This window comes from Durio zibethinus, chromosome 15 (genome assembly GCF_047325235.1).
Source record: "Durio zibethinus cultivar Kanyao isolate XHJ-2024 chromosome 15, ASM4732523v1, whole genome shotgun sequence".
Taxonomy (NCBI): domain Eukaryota; kingdom Viridiplantae; phylum Streptophyta; class Magnoliopsida; order Malvales; family Malvaceae; genus Durio; species Durio zibethinus.
Window position 1 is genome coordinate 14,667,434 of NC_143176.1, and position 23,561 is coordinate 14,690,994.

Genomic DNA, 23,561 nt, shown 5'->3' on the forward strand with positions numbered 1-23,561 from the left:
TTCTCTTTCATGACCTTAAATTGTACCATAAAAAAGAATCAATCAAAAGGAAAAGGAGTGCAAAACAAATGTTGGAGCCAGAACATCCCTTATAGGCATAAAGAAACATGGAACTCTCCAGAAGGAAACTCAAATGTCAAGATCTTATCTCAAAACCAAAATTAATCTTGTGTAATCTTAATCATCTGAATAAAGGATTCTTACAGTATTCATTTCTGGATATATCCCATATGATGGAAACCAGGTGGTTTAGCTGAACATCGGAGTATAAAAGATAAGATAAAGAGCAATGTTTGTGAATTGGTTCTATTTGTAATAATCATATGGGAGGTGAATTTCACCAAAATATTATACTGAAGAATAATTATAATAGGTAAAACATGAAAATAGTGTATATAGTCAAAGATTCTATAAGCTTGAGTGGTTAGGCAAGCACAACCAAATTCTTAAATGTTGAACTTTTTTTTTAGAAGCAAGGCATGCAGACAAACCCAATAGTTAAAAGAATGGGTTTTAAAAGCCTAAGAATGACATCTTGAAGGGAGATTGGACAGAATCAAACAAATGAGTCGATCTAAACCAATATCTCATTTAAAAAAGAAAAACTACCTCTTACTTCCCAATCTGATTGGCGTTGACAGTGTTCGAGAAATCTGTCTCTCATGCACAAAATATAGAGTTGTATGCACGGAAAAGTCCCAAATGTGTAACTGTGAAATAAAGAAACTTAGATGGCAATCCCATCTCAGTAAATAAAAAAATCCACCCCAACGATGTGGAAAATTTCCTGCTCGGAGTCTGCACTCAAGATTTTGTAGGCTTTTCTGAAAAGTTCCACTGCATTGTCCTGTAAAAAGTGAAACATAATATAGGCACACCGAACCAAGGGCATCCGATAATATGAAGGAGGGTTAATGATTCAAAAATGTATGAGCTTGAGAAATTTAACCAAATAAAAAATTAATGCAAAATGCATCTCGTAAGTACAGGAGAAAAAACTACAAACTATAGCATGACCCTAATGTAAGAACATCTAAAATTCCAAGACGCAAGCAAAATCTTAAGAACCGTGCATTCTATTTATACGTAGTCAATTCATATAGTTTTATACTGAGTAATTTTATTACAATTGAGCACTCAAATTAGAAATTGCATTTAGTCCAGTTAATGGATGGATGATAAAAATAACACTGGTTCAAATGAACTAATTATTTTTTAAACTGTGCCTTTATAGCAAAATGGAACAAATATGCTTAGCCGCTTTCCAGAGTGAAAAATGAACATATACACCTTTAATATTATGCTATCACACTCTATTTCCGTTTTACAAATAACATATTGATTGTTGCAAACAGTAATATTAAAAATTAAAAACACATAAGATTGCATGCAACATGGCGTATTTCATTGAGAGGAATCAGTAAAAATAAAATAAAAATAAGTCAACATCTTAATATTTATTTGAAACATTGTCCTCGATCATAGGAATGTCCTATAAATCCACAGAGGAGGAATTCTAACTTAGACAAGACCCTTCAATTCTCTTTTTTAATTTCAAATTCTTGTAATTCTATAATTGATTAGGATAAATCATGTAAATCCATGAAATACGAACTTGTTACTCATAATTATTTCAATTAACAATAATGAACTCAGTAAACCTAATAACTAATCTTTATCTACCCACTAATTCTATAAATACAACACCTTTCCTAAACTATCTTGAACTTCCTAAATTTGATTCTTTGATTATAAATAACTATTCTCCATTAACCATACACATAAATCACATTACAAATAGAACAATAAACCAAACATTTTAAGTATACCCACAATGTTCAACAACATCACATTCGAAATGAAGAGTTTTAAATAGTACATATCAAACATGTATACTTCTTGCTACAACTTTGAACAAGTCCTAATAACATCAAAACCCAACAGTCAATTTCTTGACTATTTAAATTCATACAAAAATGTCCAAAGTAAAGAAAAGAACTAATTAAAATAACAAAAACTCATTTTCATCCAACATGACGACACGCAAAATTAAAATCTTGCAAAAAAACACATTTACAATAATATGCAAAACTTTCAACCAAAAAATTGAAAAGCCCATTCAACAATGAAACTCCATTAAAGAAAATAACAATGTGTAAAACAAAAATATTGAAAATGAAACTCAAAAGAAAACAGAAATCCATATTCAATGACAGAATAAAAGAGAAAAAAATCGTACCTAAAAACAGCTCAAAAAAAAAAAAACTAAAAACCAAAGAAAAACGAAAGCAAAAACTCATTAAAAAAAAAGGTTACCTTACACGTCAGAAGAGGTCTACTTCGAATACAAAGACATGCAACAAAAAGAAGCTTAAAAAATAGACAGCACAAACACTTGTCAAAAATAGAAATAGCAAAGACAACATGTGTTAAAGAAATTGTTTTACCCTTCAACGCAGTAAAAGATAGAACAACCAAAAAACCAACTATAAAAGGAAAAAAAAAAAAGACACATGGCATCTTCATGTCCCTGCAGGGATTCTTTTTCTATAGAGTTATATAGATGCTAAGTTTAATGTATTTATATTTTGTGCTAATAATAAAAGTTTACTATAAAGAAGAGAAATCACCATCATGCAATCAAAAAACTTCTTCCTATCCAGTCGCTTTTGCCATGACATCTGCCATACCATTCACTTTTCTGATAATTTTTTTTATCAAATTGGCTTGTAGCAAAAGCATAACAATTTCGAAAAATATAGAAAAAAACTTCCATAGTCGCATCTTTCTCCTTGAGTACAACAAAAATATTGATCTCAAACATTAATAGTGAACTTGAGACTAGCTTCTTTTTTTTTTCCTCAATATTGCTACTAAAGATTTGAGAACCAAAAATATCAATGCAAATGCTTAATTTATGAGTTGAAGTGGGTTTAATTTCATCATTTTTTTTATTTTTAGTACTTGAGATTATTAAAATTTAAACCATAATAATTGGAATTAATAGTTCAACACTCAATCGATGGACCACACGACTGTTGGAGGTCCAATTTTATCATTAATTTGAGAGTGCTGGTACTTCTTTACTTGTGTTATACTTGACTTGAGAAAGCTTGATCACCATCACTACACGTCTCTCTGGAATTAATTGGTTAACCCTCGAAAAACTATATATAATACTAATCTTGTTATAATGGAAAAACCACCTGAGCCAATTTTGGTTTCTAATTTGGATGATCCTAAAGAGAGGAAAAAGCTAGGAAGAAAGATATCTGAGAAAGTGAAAGATACCAGTACCCAACAGAAGATGAAGTTATTAGAAGAAAGACTTAGGATCGTAAAAGAAAAGAATTTTTATGGCTCTACAGATGCAACTGAGCTTTGTTTGGTCCTAGACGTGATCATTTCGCTTAAATTCAAGGTCTTTAAGTTTGAAAAATATGATAGCACAAAATGTTCAATGACTCATGTCACCATGTATTATTATAAGATGGTGACACATGCTCATGACAAAAAGCTATTGATGTATGCATTTCAGGACAGCCTTATAGGATCTACAGCCAGATGATATGTTCAACTAGACAAGACTCATATTCATTCTTGACAAGAGTTCACAAGAGCATTCCTTACACAATATCGATGTGTCATGGATCTAGCTTCAGATTGTTTGTTCTATAAAACATGGAAAAAAAGTAACAAAAAGCTTCAAAAGTATGCACAGAGATAGAGAGATATGGCTACACAAGTACAATCTCCTTTCACTGAGAAAGAAATAATTATCTTGTTTGTGAACACTCTGAAAACATCGTACTATGAAAGACTGATAGGTAATGTAATAAAAAACTTTACAAACATGGTGATATCTGGTGAGATTATTAAAAATACCATAAAAAATGGCAAGTTCGATGCAAGAGAGACAAGTGGAGCAAAGAAAGGTAAAGCCCCCAAAAAGAAAAAAAAATGAAGCCCAAGTAGTGAACTATGTGGGGTAACAATTTGAAAGTTTCACCTCATACCCTACACTAGTGTACCAAACCCATTACCCTTCCATAAACAATGTTACATCCATTCCTTATGTTTGTCAACTGTATCAGCCAGTACAATAATCAACTTATCCATCTTATTGCCAGCCATCTTTTTAGACACCCAGCTATTTGTACAACCATCTCGCTATACCTACCAAATTATAATGGAGATTCAATCCAAGTAGTGGTCCGAAAGCCCTAAGAAATACTAAAGAAAGAATCACTTTCGATCTTATTCTCATATCTTACACAGAATTGTTATCCTAACTTATCCAGAATCAACTTTTAGAGCTTATGCATCTTGAACCCCTTCAACCTCCTTACCCAAAATGATATGATTCTAATGCAAAATACGATTACCATAGTGGAAATTAGGGTCACTCGACAAAAAATTGTCCCACACTGAAATATAAGGTTAGAGATCTCATCAAAAGCTGAAAAAATAAAATTTAAAACTAATGGTGATCATTTAGTTCTTGATATATTGGAGAAGAGGTGAACCAGGGGTATTAAAGCATTGATATGAATAATTTGGATCAATGGATAGATGGAGAATTGAAGAATGGTTTTATGGGTTTTCTGAAAAAAATGATGGCTCATTGGGTGTTACAAAGAGGTGATTGATTCAAAAAGTGTGTCACTTTTGTTTTCTTTTTCACTTCTGTATCAGACATACGTATGAACTTTTTGACTTGTATGAAAGTTAAATTTGAATGCTAATTGAGAGAGTCTTTTGTTTTTTTTTTTGCTCAAGTTTTTAAAAAATAAAAAAAAAAATCTTTTCTCTTTATAATAAAAGTCTCAAAAAAATTGATAGCAGTTATTATGAATCTACTTGAATAAAATATTCTCGTGTCATTTTCATTTCCCAAAATCACTTGAAAAACCTTAATGCTCCAAAGGATACAAGTTTTAACTTTGTGATACCTCTCGTCAAGGCAACGAACAATGAAAGGATCAATTTGGAAAAACCTTTTGAGTTCCTTAAACATCAGACTAATATTCTGCTTTTTTTTTATCTAGATGTTGGTGAGTTGATAGGTGTCAAGACTATGCTTCAAACAAAAAGTCATCTAGATAGCCATAAATATACAAATGCACCTTTTTATTTAAGGGCATGTTGACAGAAAAGAATGATTTCCAATCACCCTAAAATTTTCCAGTTCATGCCACTATTCAATTTGGTGATGATGTGCACAATCGAAACCTAAATAGACCCTTTCAACATGATTTTCATTGTCGCATAAACCCTGTTGACTTACTAAGATAGGACAAAGATTGATTGTCATATGAGTTGTGAAGAAAAAATGAAAAAAAAAATGTTGATGGTTACATCGTGCACTTTAGATATTTAAACGATCCAAAAAAAAAAAGAAAAAAATGATAAAAAAGAGGTGATAAAAATAAAATTTTGATTTTTTAAGGAATCACTCTTCAATATAAGTGACCAGGCTTGAGATAACAAATGGCCATCTTTTTTTCATCTTTTCACAAATAAAAAATTATCCATTTGCTATCCCTTTGAGCCTAGTGAATTCTTTCTAAATGAACCATGATCAAGGATCACCTGACATAAAGAAAGATCTATTTAATGAAGTCATGCTTTGACAACAAAGGAAGAATACCTTAAGTTGTAGAAGCAAATGTCAGACAAATTGAATGTTAGAACATATTTATGCAAATGTTGAAATATGCAAGAAAAAGTGAAAGTGAAAGCAAAAAAAGAGAAGAAAGAGAAAGAAAAAAAAAGATGATTGGATGTTACGACTGAAGAAATAAAAAGAATGAATGTCCAAAAGAAGGTTCTTCACATGGTATGAAATGATCCTTGGTTCGATCACCTTCAAACACATGTTTTGGGCCTATTTATCCATTTCTTCAAAGCCTTGAATCTTAGCCTATGTTATATACCTTGAAAAAGTCCATTTCGATCAAGCATGGATACTTGATCTGAAGAGTTTGGTTCTTGTAAAATCTTTCATGACCAACTTTGCTTTTGTCCATTTTCTTTTTCATAAGAGTACTTGAATGCACGATGAAATCAAGAAAAAAAACAAAAAAATGGAAGAATAAAGCTTTAGGGTGAAAACCCAAAAAAAAAAAAGGGCAGTTTAGAGCAAGAATGAGATTGCAACATGAAAACTCATTGCAACCAATGATTGAGATAGAAAATCTTAGCCTTTCCCAATATGATCTTAAATTTACCACCACTGATCTTGACATTTATTAAAATATCACATTGTGATACTACAAAGGGTGTCAAATTTGATCTAACCACAAAAAAACCTTCCAAAAGAATTTATTGTTGAGCCTGGATAAAAATTCAGTTTTTATGACAATTAATCATCCAAGCTATTTGAGAATATGAAATTGCCAGTCTATTTAGACATGTTTGTACATAATAATGATCATCATTTTTTTAAAGTCTTAAGAGTCACATTGTTTTGTAAAGGTTGACTAAGGTAAATTTTTTTTTGGTGAGAATTTTATCATTAAAATAAAATGTTTTTAGGAAAGGAAAATAAAATTAAAAAAAAAAACTTTGAGGAAAATAAGGGGAACTATGATAAATGCTTTTATGTTTAATCAATTAAGTTTTACTATAGTTCGATGGCTCATTGTCTTTAATTTCTTTTCATCAAGTTCGAATTGGTCATATGCATGTTTGATTTGAATATGAAAAATGGAAAAAAAAAGTTGAAAAATCTAAATTATAAAGAAAAAAAGCAAAATTGGTGAAAAATGAGCAGTAAAGAAAGGATTTGGAATTGAGATGAAAGACTTGGGTTGAAAGAAAAAGAACTTTGGAAAATTTAAGGAAAGAAGACTTTGGGCAAGTGTGTATATTGACTTGGTTTTTTTAAGAAAAGAAAATTTTGAGCATTTGAATTTTTTGACTTTGCATTTGCATCATTAGCTTGTCCTACATTGATAGGAAAGTATGCATTAGTATTTTTAGAAAACACATTTCATGTATATCTTTTTAAAAAAAGAGATTTGCATCATCATTTTAAGAAAAGACATTTGCATTTCTTTTGCCTCATAATGGTGTTCACCAATTTTGGAAACATTAAAAAAGAAAAAAAATGGGGGCAAAAACATATTCAAAAGATAAAAAATTTTCAAGAATTTCAATGAGATGGCATAAGATGAGAGCTTTAAGACCAATCTAGCTAGCAAAAAAGTTGTTAATTTAGTGAAATTGGCAATGTTCAAGAAAAATATTGTGATAAATTGTTTTCAAAGTTCTCGGTGATGTATCCGAGTATTAAAGTATGAATTTCATTTTTTTGATGGTGATATCCAAGACATTTTCAAAATTACTCGATGATGATATCTGAGTTTAAAGTTTGCATTTACACTTGTATTTTTTCGATGGTGATATCTGTACATTTAAAAAAATCATTTACATTTTCTTGGTGGTGATATCCGAGTGTCAAGGTTTGGATTACATCTTATCAGTGGTGATATCTGAGTGTCAAGGTTTGAATTACATCTTCTTGGTGGTGATATCCAAATGTCAAAGTTTGAATTACATTTTCTCAGTGGTGATGTTCGAAGTCATTTGCATTTTTTCGGTGGTGATATCTGAGTGTCAAGGTTCGAATTGCATTTTCTCGATGGCGATATCCGAAATTGTTTGCCTTTTCTCGATGGTGATATCCGAGTGTCCAAGTTTGAATTATATTTTCTCGGTAACAATATCCGAAGTCATTTGCATATTTTCGGTGGTGATATCTAAGTGTCAAAGTTTGAATTGCATATTTTTGGTGGTGATATCCGAGTGTCGAGGTTTGAATTACATTTTATCAATGGTGATATCCGAAGTCATTTGCATATTCTCTGTGGTGATATCTATGTGTTAAAGCTTGAATTACATTTTTTCAATGACTATATCCGAGTTTCTTTGATGATGGTATCCGAAGTCATTCACATCTTCTTGGTGGTGATATCCAAGTGTTAAAAAATTATTTGCATTTTTTTTGTGGTGATATCCGAAGTCATTAACATTTTCTCAATGGTGATATCTGAGATTAAGTCCCCTTTTATGGTAATATTCGAAGTTATTTTTTAATAGTTTAATTTTAAAGTTGTTGAGCCTTTACTTAGAGGAGCTTTTCAAAGTTAATGAATTTTAAAGTTGTTGAGCCTTTGCTTAGAAGAGCTTTTTTAAGATGAATTTTTAAAGTTGTTGAGCCGTTGCTTAGAGGAGCTCTTTCAAGATGAATTTTTAAAGTTGTTAAGCCTCTGCTTAGAGGAGCTCTTTCAAGATGTTAAATTTTAAAGTTGTTAAACATCTGCTTAGAGGAGCTTTCTTAAAATGATGAATTTTAAAGTTGTTGAGTCTTTGACTAGAGAAACTTTTTAAATTAAAAAAAAAAGGGTTTTATGCTCAATGTTTTTTCTTTTCGAATAAAATGGTTGTCTGTTTGTCTTTGCCTATTTCTGATATTTGCCTTATTCCTGATTATCAAAAATAGGCAAAGAGAGACAGCTGTGATACCATATTATTATTATTATTTTATTATTTATTTATTTATTTATCTTTCTTTTCTTTTTTTTCTCTTTTTTTTTCTTTCTTTTTTTGGCAGTGACTTTAACAGCCGCTTGTAAGTTACCAACTGCTCTGGCAGCCACCGACAGCCATTCTAACAGTCGGTGGCTACCCTAATCATAGACAATCAAATCTTAGATTTTTTAGGATTTTGATCTTCTTTTTGCTCTATAAATAGAGTTGTAAAAACACCATCAAGGAAGGACTCGACAAAAAAAAATATTTTTTCTTTCTGTAAAAAAAAACCAAAAAAAAAAAAAACACATAGTCCTCCCCATAGGAAGGAACCATCAACGCCAAATCCTTGCAACAAAAACCAAAAGGTCAGTTTCGGTTTATAAAAAAAATAAAAAAAAAGAGAGAAAAGGGAAACCAAAACTTTAAGCCTTTATCTACATCGATCGGGGCCGTTTCTAGTGAAAATGAGATCGAATCCAGAAAGAGCACGTCGATGAGAATATTTTAGTATATTTTGAGATTTTTTTATACCGACGATGATGACTAACGAACAATGACCGGCAACTGACACGGTCGCTAACGGTCGATCGAATGGTCTAGAGAGAGAAGCCTTCTGAAGGGAAGAAAGGTAGAGAGACAGAAAGAAGAAGAAAAAATGGAAGGAAAAATTTTTTTTGCTTTTATAGAAGTCTGAAAGCCAAAATGACGTCTTTTCATTAAAGGACCAAACGACGTTGTTTTAATCCAATAGGATCCGTGCATTAGCCCACTACCCGACCTGGGGTCCGTGCACCTAACCCGACGACCCGTTTCTCTTTAGCCTTTGATTAACCCAAATGAATCGGGCCATACCAAATCAAACCAACCCCAAACCACTAAACCGGAGTCAAACCGCTGAACCAACAAAATCAAACTAAACCGTCGAATCGATTGGACCCGCATTCACCGAACCGTTAACCAGTCCGATTTAGGTAAAAAAAATTTTTTTTTATATATATATTATTTTATTAATATTTATGCATATTAAAATTTTTATATTTGTTAGATTAAATGATGAAATATGTAGTTAAAATTTTTATAATTTTGTTAATTTTAAAATAGACTTTAAAAAAATAAAAAAATAAAAATAAACTTCCTAATAATACAAAATTAATAAAAAAATATATAAGAAAAGAAAATTTTTATCTAACAATGAGATTCAAAGGTACTCCGACTAGTGATATCTATGAGATATCTAGGTGATAAAATTTTTTTAAATACTGCCAGTGTATTAGAGTATTTATTAAAAAAATTTCTTTTGTTATAAAATAGTAAATAAATTAACTACTAAATTAAGAATAAGTAATAAAAATGAGGAAAAAAGGAAATTGTATCTGATGATGAGATTCTAAAAGTATTTCGAGTAAAAATGCTTTAAGAAATCCCTAGGTGAGAATATAATTTTTTAAATATTATCAGTGTATTGGAATATTTATAGAAAATCTTCAATATAATAAAAATTCCCTTTTTTTCAAAGTTTTAAATGAAAAAATTAATAAAATTTCTAAAAAAAGAGAATAAAATGTGTGCATCAACATTGTAATATTTTGCATTGCATGTATGACATAGTTTTTTTACGAAAAGTAAATTTGAGCCTTCAAGGATTGGATTCTAAGGTATTCCAAGAAGTGATGCCTAAGAAATCTCTAGGTGAGAAAATATACTTCTAATGTTACCAATGTACTGAAACATTTTAAGAATTATTTCGATAAAAAGGTTCTAATTTATTTTTCTCGAATAAAATTTAAGCACTAAAAAAATTTTTCAACAAATGAAAAAAATCAAAAAAATTATTTTTAAACACCGAAAATAAGATTATTTTTACCAAAATCAATGGATAACACATAGTTAATCAGTACCTTTTTAAACGGGTGTTGTAGGGATGCTAATCCTTCCCCACGTGTAACTGGCTCCCGAACACAAACTGTTTCGTGGACCATAAAATTATCTTTTTAATAAATTTTAATTAGTTTTAAAATCTTATTAAAATGATAAATTTTAATAGGTGGCCAATCGCACATAGCTAAAAAAGATTGGTGGCGTCTCTTTTTTATTTTCATTTTCAAATTCATCGGGTGAACATAAAACCGTTATGACAGCATTGAACATTTTTTTTCGATTTCATTCTCAGCCGGTGGGTTGAACCTTAGTGTCTTACACCATTTGGCCTCTCATTCTCTGCTATTAAGACTTTTCTTTTCATCGATTTCCCTCATTGGTAAGGCCTTTTCTTTAGTTTCCTTCCATTACTTTATAAGTTTAGTGTTGCCAACTTCTTCCTTAGCAGAGAATGATTCCTATTGCATTTAGATGTGTTCTGAAATGTCATTTTTTGGATTTGATATCAATGTGGTTTAACTAAATTGGGTTTTGATTTTTATTAGCTTGCTTCCTAAAGGTTATACGATGAATGATTTCTCCCAAATTTCGTCTTTTTTATTATAATCTTTTTTAATAACGTTTTTCATTTTTGTAAATTGGGTTTCGATTTTTATTAGCTTGCTTCATAAGGGTTTCAATTTTTATTAGCTTGCTTCAAAAGGGTTCTAAAAGCATTTGTTGCTTGTTGTCTTAATCAAAATTGGTTAGTTTCTCTCCTAAACTTTCTTTTTAGATAGTCCAATTACTTTATATTCTTCTATTCAGATATTAATGACCCTATTAGAGATAGTTTTATTTGAGGATTGTGGCAACCACTGGAGTCTTAGTAGGCCTATGTTGAGCTTAATTCTTATCAATGAGCAGGTAATGATTTGCAATTTCTTTCGTTTAATTTCTCTACTATATCCTCTTTTCCATTTTAGGTCCAATAGATGGTTGATTTTTTTCCTGACAATTATATGCTTTGAACATTATCAATAGACTGTACTGTGAGATTGTTAACAGAACATGAATAAATTTCATGTTAGCATTCTTATTCCATATAACTTAAATCCTTGGTCTTGTCTGTAAATTTTTAGCATTACTAATATGGGTAATAAAAGATTTCCATAGGCAGTGTTTTCATAAGCAACTAGTAAAAGAATTTGATTGTGTAGCTCAATCTAAAGGATTTCAACATACATACAATTTCTTATGCCTTAACAACTCACCTTTAGTTATATCAATAATAAATGTGGTGTTAATGTTTTCAGCTACTTCCATTTGACCAAAATCCTTGTGCATTTCATCTTTTCACAAAAATTCAAACTTTTAGAGATTTCAAAGCATACTCAACATTAGCACACCTAACTTCTGTTCATTTTTTTTCTGTTCTTTTATTAATTTCTTTTTGCTATTGGTCTTTCTTATCTTTTTTTCTTTTATATCATTGCCCAAGCTATCATTATCAACTTTGTTTTGTGCTTACTTTCTTCAGTTTCTTCCTCCTTTTATATCATTGCCCGAGCCAGCAGCTTAGCACGGATATTGGTATGAAATTTTGTACCAAATCTACTATGAAAACTATGAAATATTTGTTATGAAATATCTGTATTTAGCGATGTTTATAAAATAAAACACCACTAAAGATTATAAATATTAAAAATATAAAAATATATTATACTAAAATTGATATTACAATTTAATATGATCTAGCCAATATTGTGACTTTGTCTATCTTTTTTTTAATAATTAATTTTGGATCGAATGAAAATTATTAGAATGAATTTTCAATTGCTTATTCTAATAATTATTAGAATTATTAGAATGATATATAAAATGTGTAATTTTTATGTTACGGATGTTTGATGTTTCAATGGAGCTCTGTAATTTTTTATTTGTTTTGTTATTATAATAACTAAGCCTAATATAAATAAGTTTATTTGAACAGATTTTTTGATGAATATATTTTGGCCAGACTTTATTGTTACCTAAAATTTTCTCATCTCATTTTGGTAATTATTTTGTTTGTTTTTTCAGATTATGGTGTTTGATTAAATGACTTAATTTTGCTTGAAATGATTCGTTGTGCATGAAAACCATCAACAACAAAAGATAAAGAACCAAAAAAAGACATCTATATCATTTGTAAATACTGCAAGGCAAAGCATTTGCCACATATTTAATCCTTATTTGTTACACTGTAGGTTTTTAGATGTATGAATATTTTATTAAAATTTGCATAAATTTTTTGTTGATGTTATCTCTGTTCTTTTTTGGCATTATTTAAAAAAATATGATATCAATGCACGACACGTAATAGATTTTTTTATTTATTTTTGCATTGTAATAGGTTTTTTTTATATTGTCTTATTATTATTTTTAGTTTAATACTTAGTATAATTAAGTATGTTATAATTCGTTTTCATATAATTTAATTATATAAATTTGGTCTAATAATGTAGCAAGTACTAAATGGATAAGAGTTGGATGCAAAAGTCAAGATTAAGTCGAGAGTATTGAGATTGAGTGAAAATTTTTCTTAATTTTGCATTTGAAAATGCAAGTGAAGATAATATGATATTATGCCCATATTTAAGGTGTGCTAATATCGATTGACAAATGCGTGAAGTTGTTTTGAAACATTTAATTTATATTGGATTTATCTCGAGATATGTTAATTGACATTTTCATCGAGAGTCTGTACTATCAAGGTCATCGACTAGAGTTCTTTCAACTTCAAGGGCTCCCCAATACCAACATGATCCTATTAGCCAAGATGACATTGAAAGCATATTGCAAGATGCTTTTAACATTCATAACCAATATTTTCATAATCTGTCTCCCCAAAATGATGGATTTAATAAGTCAGATATTGAAATGAATGAATTTGGTATACATAAGATTGGTGTAAGTGACCAATAACCTAGTAAAGAAGCATCAAAGTTTTATAGGTTGCTTGAGGATATGAATGAAGAACTTATGAGGGATCAAAGCATTCAAAGTTATCTTTCTATGTGCATTTTTTTCACTTGAAATGCTTATGTGGATGGACGAAAAATTCTTTTAACTTTATTATTGGAGTTTATGAAAGAAATGTTTCTTTTTGTAAAAATCCTTGAATCTTGTAAGGATTTAAAGAAGATGATTAAGGATTTAGGTCTTGGATATGAGAAAATCCATATTTGTCCCAATGATTGCATGTTGTATTGGGGTAATAGAAAAAAATCAAGAATCTTGTCATGTGTGTGGTAATTCTCATTGGTTGAACATAGATCTCAATGAAAGGTTAAATGAGGATGATAATAAAATCTATGTAAAAAAAAAGCCCATAAAGGTTTTATGATATTTTTCATTAATACCAAGACTTCAATGACTCTTTATGTCTTCTAAAATTGTAATCTATAAAGTAATATCATGACGAGTGGACGAACGATGGCTCATTGAGGCATCATGCTGATTTCTTTGGCATAGAAACCATTTTATTTTATGTTTTCAAACTTTGCTTCTGATCTTCGAAATATTATGCTTGAACTAGCATTTGATAGATTCAACCCATTTAAAGTAATGAGTACTTCTTATAGTTGTATTATTTCTATAAAATTTGTCACCATGGATTACCATGAAGCAATAATCATTTATCTTATCTATGATAATTTTCGAAGAAAAAAGTTCGGATAATGATATAGACATCTACTTGCAACCTTTTATTGAAGAGTTAAAGCAATTATGGGAAATAGTTGAGACCTATGATGCATTAAAAAAAGATAACTTCAATATGTGTGTTGCTTTATTATGGATTATTAATCAGTTTTCTGCTTATGCGAATTTATTTAGTTAAAGCACAAAAGGTCGTTATGCTTGTTCATGTTGTGCTACAAAGACATGTTTGAATTGGTTACATAAAGGTAAAAAGTTCAGTTATATAGCACATCATCGATGGTTAGATGATAATCATCGATTTAAATTCCAAAAATATCTCTTTAGTGGAATTGAAGAGTTGAGGAGAGTGCACTTATCAATTAGTGGGTCTAATATCTAGTCAAAGTTAAAAGATATCAATTTCACTTATGAAAAAATGGCTCAATCAAGGAAAAGAGTGAAAAAGATCTTTGAAGGTGTCCAACCTCCTATTACTTAAGTTGGTGATATTGATACTCAAGTTGGTGATCTTGATGTTCAAAGTGATAAAGAGAAAGATGAAAAAGATGATCCTAATGAGTTTGAGTTACGAAAAAAAAGAAATATCTTTTTTGAGTTACCTTATTGGGAATATAATTTATTACATCGTAACCTTGATATGATTCACATAAAGGAGAATGTTTGTAAAAATTTTATCGAAACAGTACTCAATGTAAATAAAAGATCAAAAGATGAATTAAAGAGTTAGCTTGAGTTAGTTTACATGAAGATTCGGCCTAATCTTCATTTGAAGTTGCTTCTTAATGACAAATCTCGATTGCCTTCTGCTTGTTTTGTGATGTTTAAAGCTAAAAAAGATGTATTTTGCAAGGTTTTAAAAAATGTGAAAATCTTAAATGGCTATACGTCAAATATATCGAAATGTTTGAATATGAAAGAACAAATTTTCTTCATTGAAGTCATATGATTATCACATTTTGATGCAGAACTTACTTCCCCTTACTTTACGTTCATCAATATCAAAGCAAGTCACTTCAACGGTAATTGAATTGAGTAACATATTGAAAGCTCTCTATGAGAAAGTTCTGAATGTGAAAGAGCTTGACAAACTTCAAGATCAAGCTACGATTACTTTATGCCATTTAAAAAAGATTTTTTCTCCAAACTTCTTCACTATTATGATGCATTTAGTTATCCACCCTTCATATAAAGCAAAAATTGGTGGACTGGTTTATTATCTATGGATGTATCATATCGAAACGTATTATTTGTTAATAGTTTGATTAACTATTAGTGTTGACCTAGTTAAAAAGATATATGACAAATGTTTTATGCCTTAAGTTTTTGGGGAGGTTAAAGTCTTATTTGTCGCAACCAATGTTATCTAGAAGGTTTCATTGTTGAAGGATATTTAGCAGAAGAGTGTATGACATTTTGTTCTCCTTATTTAGAAAATGTTGAAATGAGATTTAATAAACCATCAATAAATGTTGGTATGCAGCATACTAACTTTGCCTACACTAATTTTTTTTAAAGTTTTGGACAACAATAGACATAACTGAGGTAGTGGATTTAGATGATAAATCTTGGGCACAAGCACATCGATATGTTCTTTTCCATTATGACTCAATTGAATCGTTTCACACGTAAGTTTTCTTGTGAGGAAATTATTCATTTTATTAAGCATAATTTATTGTATTTTTCTTATTGTTAATAGTTTATCTTAATGCATGTAGTGAGTATAGAAATAATTTAAAGCTTGTGCACATTATCAATGATCAAACCCTCAAGAGCTTGATAAGTTATTCATCGAAAACTTTCATGAATGGTTAAGAGCAATTGTAAGGAATGCCATACTTCCCATTATAAGAATTCTACATAGAATGCTTAGGTTACTAATTTTATTTATACCATAAGCATCTTATATACAAATTTCAAAATTGGAAGTAGGGCATTACTTACAGTTTCTTGTAACCATTCATGAAAATTTTCAATGAACAATTTATCAAGCTTTCGAAGGTTTGATCGTTGATAATTTGCATAAGCTCTCAAATTGTTTCTATACTCACTACATGCATCAAAATAAAATATTAACAATAAGAAGTAAAGTTTATAAATTATGCTTAATAGAATGAATGATTTCCTCACACAAAAACTTACGTGTGAAATAATTCAATTAAGTCATGATGAAAAAGAACATATCAATGTGCCTATGCCCAAGATTTATCATCTAACTACACCACTTCAGCTTTGCCTATTGGCTATCCAAAACTTTCAAAAAGATAAGTGTTGGCAAAGTTAGTATGCTACATACCACGATTTCTCAATAGTATATTAAATCTCGTTTTAACATCTTCCAAACATTGAGAACAAATTGTCATACATTATTCTACTAAATATCTTTCAGTAATAGAACCTTTCGGATAGTGTTTGTTATGACAATAAAACTTGAACCTACCTAAAAACCTAAGGCATAAAACATTTGTTAAATAACTTTTTAACTAGAATGGTATCATAAACATTAACAACTTAATCAAGCTATTAACAAATAATACCTTTTGATAGGATACATCCATCGATAATAAATTGATTCACTGACTTTTGCTTTATATGAAAGATGGATAACCAAGTGCATCAAATTGTGAAGAAGTTTGGAGGGAAAACCATTTCTAAATGGCATAAAGTAATCGCTACATGATCTTAAAGTTTGTCAAGCTCTTCTACATTTAGAACTTTCCCATAAAAAGCATTAAATATGTACTCATTTCAATTACCACTGAAGTGACTTGTTTTGATATTGATGAACATAAAACAATAAGAAGTCTTACATCAAGATGTAGTATTCATGTGACTTCAATGAAGAAAGTCTTCACTATTTCAGATTCAAACATCTCAATATATTTGACACATAGCCATATGAGACTTTCATATTTTTCAAAACCTTGCAAAACACATTTTTCTCACATTTAGGCATCCCAAAACAAGTAAAAGCCAATCGAGATTGCTATTAGGAAGCAATTTTGCATAAAGGTCAGGGCGAATCCACATGTCAACTAGTCAAGCTGACTCGTTAAATCATGCTTTAATCTTTTATTCAGATTGAGAATTGTCCTAATAAAATTTTCTCAAACATTCTTTTCTATGTGTATCACATCAAGGTTATGATGTAATAAATTATATTCTCAATATGGTAATTCAAAAAAGATGTTTTTTTTTTCATAACTCAGACTCATTGGGGTCATCTTCTTCATTTTTCCTCTTATCTTTTTGAATATCAACATCACTAACTTGAGTATTAGCATCGCCAATTTGAAGAATATGAGGTCAGACCCCTTCAAAGATCCTCTTCACTCTTTTTTTTTATTGAATTATTTTTTTATAAATGAAATTGATATCTTTTAACTTTGACAAGATATTAGACCCAATAATTGGTAAAAGTGTTTTCTTTAACTCTTCAGTTCCATCAAAAAGATGTTTTTGGAATCTAAATTGATGATTATCATCTAATCATCGATGATGTACCATATAATTAAACTTTTTACTATTATATAACCACTTTGAACATGTCAGCAAAGCACAACATGGACAAGCACAATGATCGTTGGTGCTTCAACTAAATGAATTTGCATAAGCCAAAAAATTGTTGATAGTCCATAAAAAGACAGCATGTATATTGAAGTTCTCTTTTTTTAAAGCATCATAAGTCTCAACTCTTTTTCATAAAAATTTTAGCTCTTCAATTAGAGGTTACAAGTAGATGTCTATATCATTTCTCGAACCTTTTTACTTCAAAATTATCATAGATAAGATAAATGACTATTGCTTCATGACAATCCATGGTGGCAAATTGTAATAAATTAATACAATTGGCCAAGTGCTATAAGAAGTACTCATCACTTTGAATGAATTAAATCTATTAGATGTTACTCCAAGTATAATATTTCGATGATCAAAAGCAATGTCAAAATCTAAAGTAAAATGATTTTGATGCCAAAGAATCAGCCAAATGCCTCAATGATCCATCACCCATTTGCTCGTCATGATGCCACCTCATAGAATCCGTAGTTTTGAAAGACATGAAGAGTCATTAAAGTATCAATATTAATGAAAAATATCATAAAACTTTTACAAGCTTTTTTTTTTAACATGGACTTCATCATCATCCACATTTAACCTTTCTTCGAGATTTGTATTTACCCAATGAGAATTACCACACACATGACAAAATTGTTGATCTTTTTATCACCCCAATATAACATGCAATCATTGGGATAATTATGAATTTTCTCATATCCAAGACCTAAATCCTTAATCATCTTTTTGAATTTTTATAAGATTTAAGAATTTTTGCAAAAGGAAACATTTTTTAAATAAATTTCAATAAAAAAGTCAAAGAGTTTCCCAACCATCTACACAAACATTTCAAGTGAAAAATACACACATAGAAAGACAACCTTGAATGCTTATATCCTTCATAAAGTTCTTCATTCATATCCTCAAGTAACCTATAAAAGTTTGATGCTTCTCCACTAAGTTGTTGATCACCTACACCTATCCCATGTTTACCAAATTCATTCATTTCAACATTTAACTCATTATATCCATCATTTTGGAAATATGGATTCTGAAAATAGTGGTTATGAATGTTGAAAGCATCATACAACATGGCTTCCATGTTACCTTATCTAATAGGATCATGTTGTTGTTGGAAACCCATTGAAGTTGAATAAACTCTAGTCAATGGCTTTGACAGTATAGACTTTTTATGAAAATACCAAGTAACATATCCCCAGAGAAATCTAATACAAACTAAATGTTTCAAAACAACTTTATGGATTTGCCAATTGATATTAGTACACCTCAAACATGAGCATAATATCATATTATCTTATCTTGCATTCTCAAATGCAAAATTAAAAATGCAAAATTAAAAAAAAATTTTACTCCATCTCGATACTCTTGACTTAATTTTAACTTTTACATCCAACTCTAATCCACTTAATACTTGATATATTATCAAACCAAAGTTATATAATTAATTATATAAAAATGAACTCTAACATAATGAATTAAACTAACCCTAAAACCAAAAATAATAACAAGTCAATATCACCAAACAAGTTATTTAAATTTTTTATATATTCTACATGATATAAAGAAATGAGTTGGCGCATCTATATCAGGCATTTAACATGGCAAAATATGAAATGAAAACAAAAAGATTATTCCCAAATCTTTAAAAAAAGTATATGTTTAAACTGACCAAGTACGAAATTTGAAATTTAGAATTTGGAATTTGGAAAACTGAGCAAATAACTATGAAGAATATAAAGGTTGTGCACACTTATGTCTACCTCAAGCGATAAATACTTGCAATTCTCCAAATCTAGATTAAGTTGCAAAAAGAACTCGTATTGATCACTTATCTGAGACAAAAAGATAATGTTGGTGTGTTAATTAATTAATTGGTATGGTAAGCTTAAAGATAATATTGTTGTCTATATATATCTTAAATTTCCAACACTTCAACAACCAAATGAGAAATGTACCTACTCAAGACTTAAAAAGAAAAAAAAAAGCAAATCAAAAAATAAAAGAAAAAAATCTTCTTTTTACGTAATAATAAGGACTCTTGACTTGAAAAATGAAGTTCAATTCTATATTTCATTAAATCAATTTTGTATTATCCTTATTTTCTTCCTCCAAAAGAAAACAAAATTATCAAACTAGTAAATTCTATTGTAATCCTATAAAATTATTTTTAAGAAGGCACTCATTCATATTAATTTAATACATTTATAATTTTATTATTGAACAGTATTTTGACGAATAAATTGAATAAAAATTTTTTTTCTTTACCAAATTGATTAACATTATGAGTAGTCTTAAATTTATGTAACATAAAAAAATGGAATCTAATTTTTAATAATTAAAAATTGATTAGATTGACCACATTTTAGAGATTGTTCGGAATTTAAAAGGCCATAGTAAAATGATAGAGTTAAATTGTTTTTTATTTTAATTTATTTAAAAATAACAATTACAAATCTAAATCATTTTAAATTTACAACTTTTAAAAATCTAATCTTAATGGTAAATTTATTCATTTAAAAATCTAATATAAAAGCTCCAAGATAATGTTAGTAAAGCTAAAAGCAACTTGTCATCCATAGAAAAAAAAAAAAAAAAAAAAAAAAACCGTTGTCCTAAAGGACTAGCAAATCAAGGTTGGATGGACTAGCAAATCAAGGTTGGATGAAATTTTAAATTCTGCACAAGGCCCACATGTGAGACCCATGGGGCTCTATTTTTATTACATTCCATTTCCTAAGGTCCATTTTCGATTACTAAAAGTGAAAATTCAGAGGAAGATCCCATCTTGTATGTTTCAAACATGCAACTAATATAATATTGAATACTATTTCCCTTTATGCAAAAGGAAAGTTGGTATATCCTAGAATAAATAATTTAAATAGATAACAAAAAATTAAGGAAGAAACAAAATCATAAATATATATTTCTTTACGACAAATTACCTTCCTCAAAGTATTGATCAAATACTTGTTTTACAGCCTCCCTATAACAAGCAAAGCATGAATGTATGACATAGGCATTAGACTATCACGTAAGGACTGGCCTCCCTTCCTTTCCCACCTTCTCAAGCCAAGAAAAGGGTTAAGTATAAAATACATATGAACATGTCTCATAAATACATAGTACATCTCTGGAAATCACGTTTACCAATTATTTTATGAAACCCAGGCCCATATGTACATGTCTCATAAATACATATACATTGAGAAAAAAGAATATGTATATTTTACCAACAATCACCAATTTTTATAACTTAACATCCTTTTTTTTTTGGCCACACTCAACATCCATTTAAAAACTTATGTATTGCCTAAATCTTTAAAATGAACAAACATTCCTTTTTCTGCTATTGAATGATTAAAATGTTTGCCAATTAAGTAATGAATGTTCACGTCAGATATGCACCTTGTTTTTAAGCATTTGTGCAATGAAGTTTTCCAAGTTGGATTGAAATCGAAATATGTACCTTCAAACAATACACAATAAGACGTCTCCTAGCCTCAGCATTCCCATTCTGAAGATCCAATATTATTGAATGGTGGACGTCCTCTTTCTGTATGAAAGCAATGCCAAGCACAAAACTTGAGTTTCATTTCAGATAGGAGTGAAACAAAAGTAAATAACAAATTTTGAAAGGTAAATACATGTGTAGAAGCATCCTTGAAAGAACTTAATCCCTAGAAAAAACTAGCAGAATCTAACTGCGTATTTGACCATTAGGACATAATTATAGAAGTAGGTAGTAATCTTAGAAGAGAAATTTTGACTTGTTCAGAAAGGAAGTGTGCCAAAACTGAACTCCGTGAATAAGAACTCAGTTTGTCATCACGTTGCATTGCCTATATTTAAAGAAACATAGATAATTAACAAATATGAATCACTAAACTCTCAGATAAAAGCTACAAACTTATGAAGTAGAAAAACCGCATGCATAAAACCTTAAGCAAATCAAATTAAACTCTCATTCCCACAGTAACTTCTTTGCTCTCCCTAGTTCATACTATTTAGAAAAAACCAGCATCAATAACCAGAAAACAGACTTGGAGAGTAGTTCTAAATCACACCAGAAACTAGAAGAAAACCCAGAATAGTCATGTTATGCTATGACAGGCAAAAATGTTGAAACACAATAACAATAAATTCAATTAAAAGTATTTTGTACAAATGTTGCTTATTTTCTAAGACACATGAAAATTTTTTTTGACCTATAATGAGAACAAATTGTTTGTTAAGCATAATTTCAATAATTAATTTTGGCCTTTCAATGAACTCCTTACAATTCTCATTTTTCATTTATCTTTTTTTTTTTAATTTATTTAAAAGTAAAATTCAAACTCAATTCCTTGAATAAATACCCATTAAAATGAACATCTTCTAGTAGAAAAGTAATAAATAATAAAAACTTACTTGTTGATCTGAGCAAGAACACCATCGAAGAAGATAATGGAAGTGTCGTGGAGGCCTTCGAGAGCGTATTCCTGAACCAATTTCAAGTGATCTTGTAATCCAGAAGCATAAAACACAATTGCAAAAATGGAAAAAGTTTTCATTTAATGGAAAATGAAAAGAAAAAACTCTGCCTGATACAGCTTTATAAGCAATTTCATGTCTAAATAAATATAATAAATAAAGCAAATTCTAGGTTCATCTGGCAGCTAAGAATATACAAAATTCACCATTTAATGCAGCATATAACTTATAAGTGGTAGACATGAGTACTATTTGCTTTAAAAGGACAGTATATGTGGAAATTGCCTCACTAAATGAAGCCCAATTTCTAGATTCTAAGGCAAAACATCTTTGTCCAAGATTCCACAACATGATTGATAGAGACAAAGTAAACTCATGCAAAAATATTGCTCTTTCAAATAATTCAAGTCATTTTTGATAAAATGATACACCCAACATTGAGTGCCCACTTGAGACATACATATGGGTTTATTTTGTTAGCCAACAGACAAACAATACCATAAAAGCATGGTACATACATTAAATGCAAAGCATCAAAGAGAATACAAGGAGAGGAAGAAGTGGCACAAATGAATCAGTGCCACATCTCTGTTGGGCAATGTTTGGGGCGGCAAAATTAATTCAATGGGGTGGTCTTGGCAGTACAAGCAGTAAACGTCTAAGTGAATTAAACAACAGAGAAGAGGAATAAATAATTTTGCTCTTGCCATCCTATAAAGCATATTTGAAAATAACAAGACAAAGTAGGATAACATTAGAAGCTATATAGAGACTCAACAACTTAAAACTAGAAGTAAAAACATATTACCAACATAACGTATTTTCCTATTGATTTCACCGTCAAAATCCAAAAAGAAAAATCTGCCAAATTCTGGGGTTTTCAATTTGAAGAACAAAATCTTTGCTCTTATTTTTTCTTTGCATTCCATTTAGATTGGTGAAATGGAGAGATTGAGGGAGGGGAAAATTAAACCGTGGGAAGGGAAGGGGAGATTTGAAAAGAAAAATCCATGGTGACATTTAAACTGTGGGAATGGAGGGGGAAAATAAATCCAAATGGGCAGAAATGGAAATCTAGCAACAGCATTAATACAAAAAACAAAAACTATAAAATCTGATGAAACTAACTTACAGTACTATAGAAGAAATCTAGTAAAAGGAAAATGAAAATGAATGGAGGAGGGAAAACTCAGTTTTTTCGGGGGCAAAATTGGAGATTGGTGTATTTCAGATATTTGGGGCTTATTAGCGGCACTTGTAGAATCAAACACCACTCATTTTTGCAAATTAGAGGCTTTTTTTTTTTTCTTTTAAAAAAGAACACCACTAATAGATTCAAACAATGCGCTTCAGTATGGGCTAAATTATAAGAAAATTTTACTTTTAAAATTTTAATCAATTTTTAAAAAATTATTTTA

At 29.7% G+C, this 23,561-nt stretch overlaps 1 protein-coding gene across 3 annotated transcripts; it reads right to left on the reverse strand.

Annotated features, from left to right (window-relative positions):
• Nucleotides 1-433: 433 nt before the first annotated feature.
• Nucleotides 434-23,456, reverse strand: LOC149514710 (uncharacterized). Of its 3 annotated transcripts, none has more exons than XM_089744292.1 (4): nucleotides 22,952-23,253; nucleotides 22,081-22,151; nucleotides 21,140-21,226; nucleotides 434-847 (listed from the first exon to the last, which is right to left on the reverse strand). In XM_089744292.1, exons 1-4 carry the CDS (start codon nucleotides 23,070-23,072, stop codon nucleotides 746-748), a joined length of 381 nt encoding a protein of 126 aa, XP_089600418.1. In that variant the 5' UTR covers nucleotides 23,073-23,253; the 3' UTR covers nucleotides 434-745. The 3 variants fall into 3 exon arrangements, 2 of the variants coding, with proteins under 2 accessions (XP_089600418.1, XP_089600419.1); XR_016327972.1 differs by lacking the exons at nucleotides 434-847; nucleotides 22,952-23,253 and adding exons at nucleotides 20,512-20,733; nucleotides 23,276-23,456; XM_089744293.1 differs by lacking the exon at nucleotides 434-847 and adding an exon at nucleotides 20,512-20,733.
• Nucleotides 23,457-23,561: the final 105 nt, after the last annotated feature.

Bases quoted from the DNA above. Each gene is read 5' to 3' on its own strand.
- LOC149514710 (XM_089744292.1), bottom strand. From the start codon at position 23,072: ATGGAATGCAAAGAAAAAATAAGAGCAAAGATTTTGTTCTTCAAATTG. The intron at 22,152-22,951 runs GTAATATGTTTT...AAATTGGTTCAG, and splicing joins TAGGAAAATACGTTATGTTG to GAATACGCTCTCGAAGGCCT. The intron at 21,227-22,080 runs GTAAGTTTTTAT...GCTTTCATACAG, and splicing joins GTTCTTGCTCAGATCAACAA to AAAGAGGACGTCCACCATTC.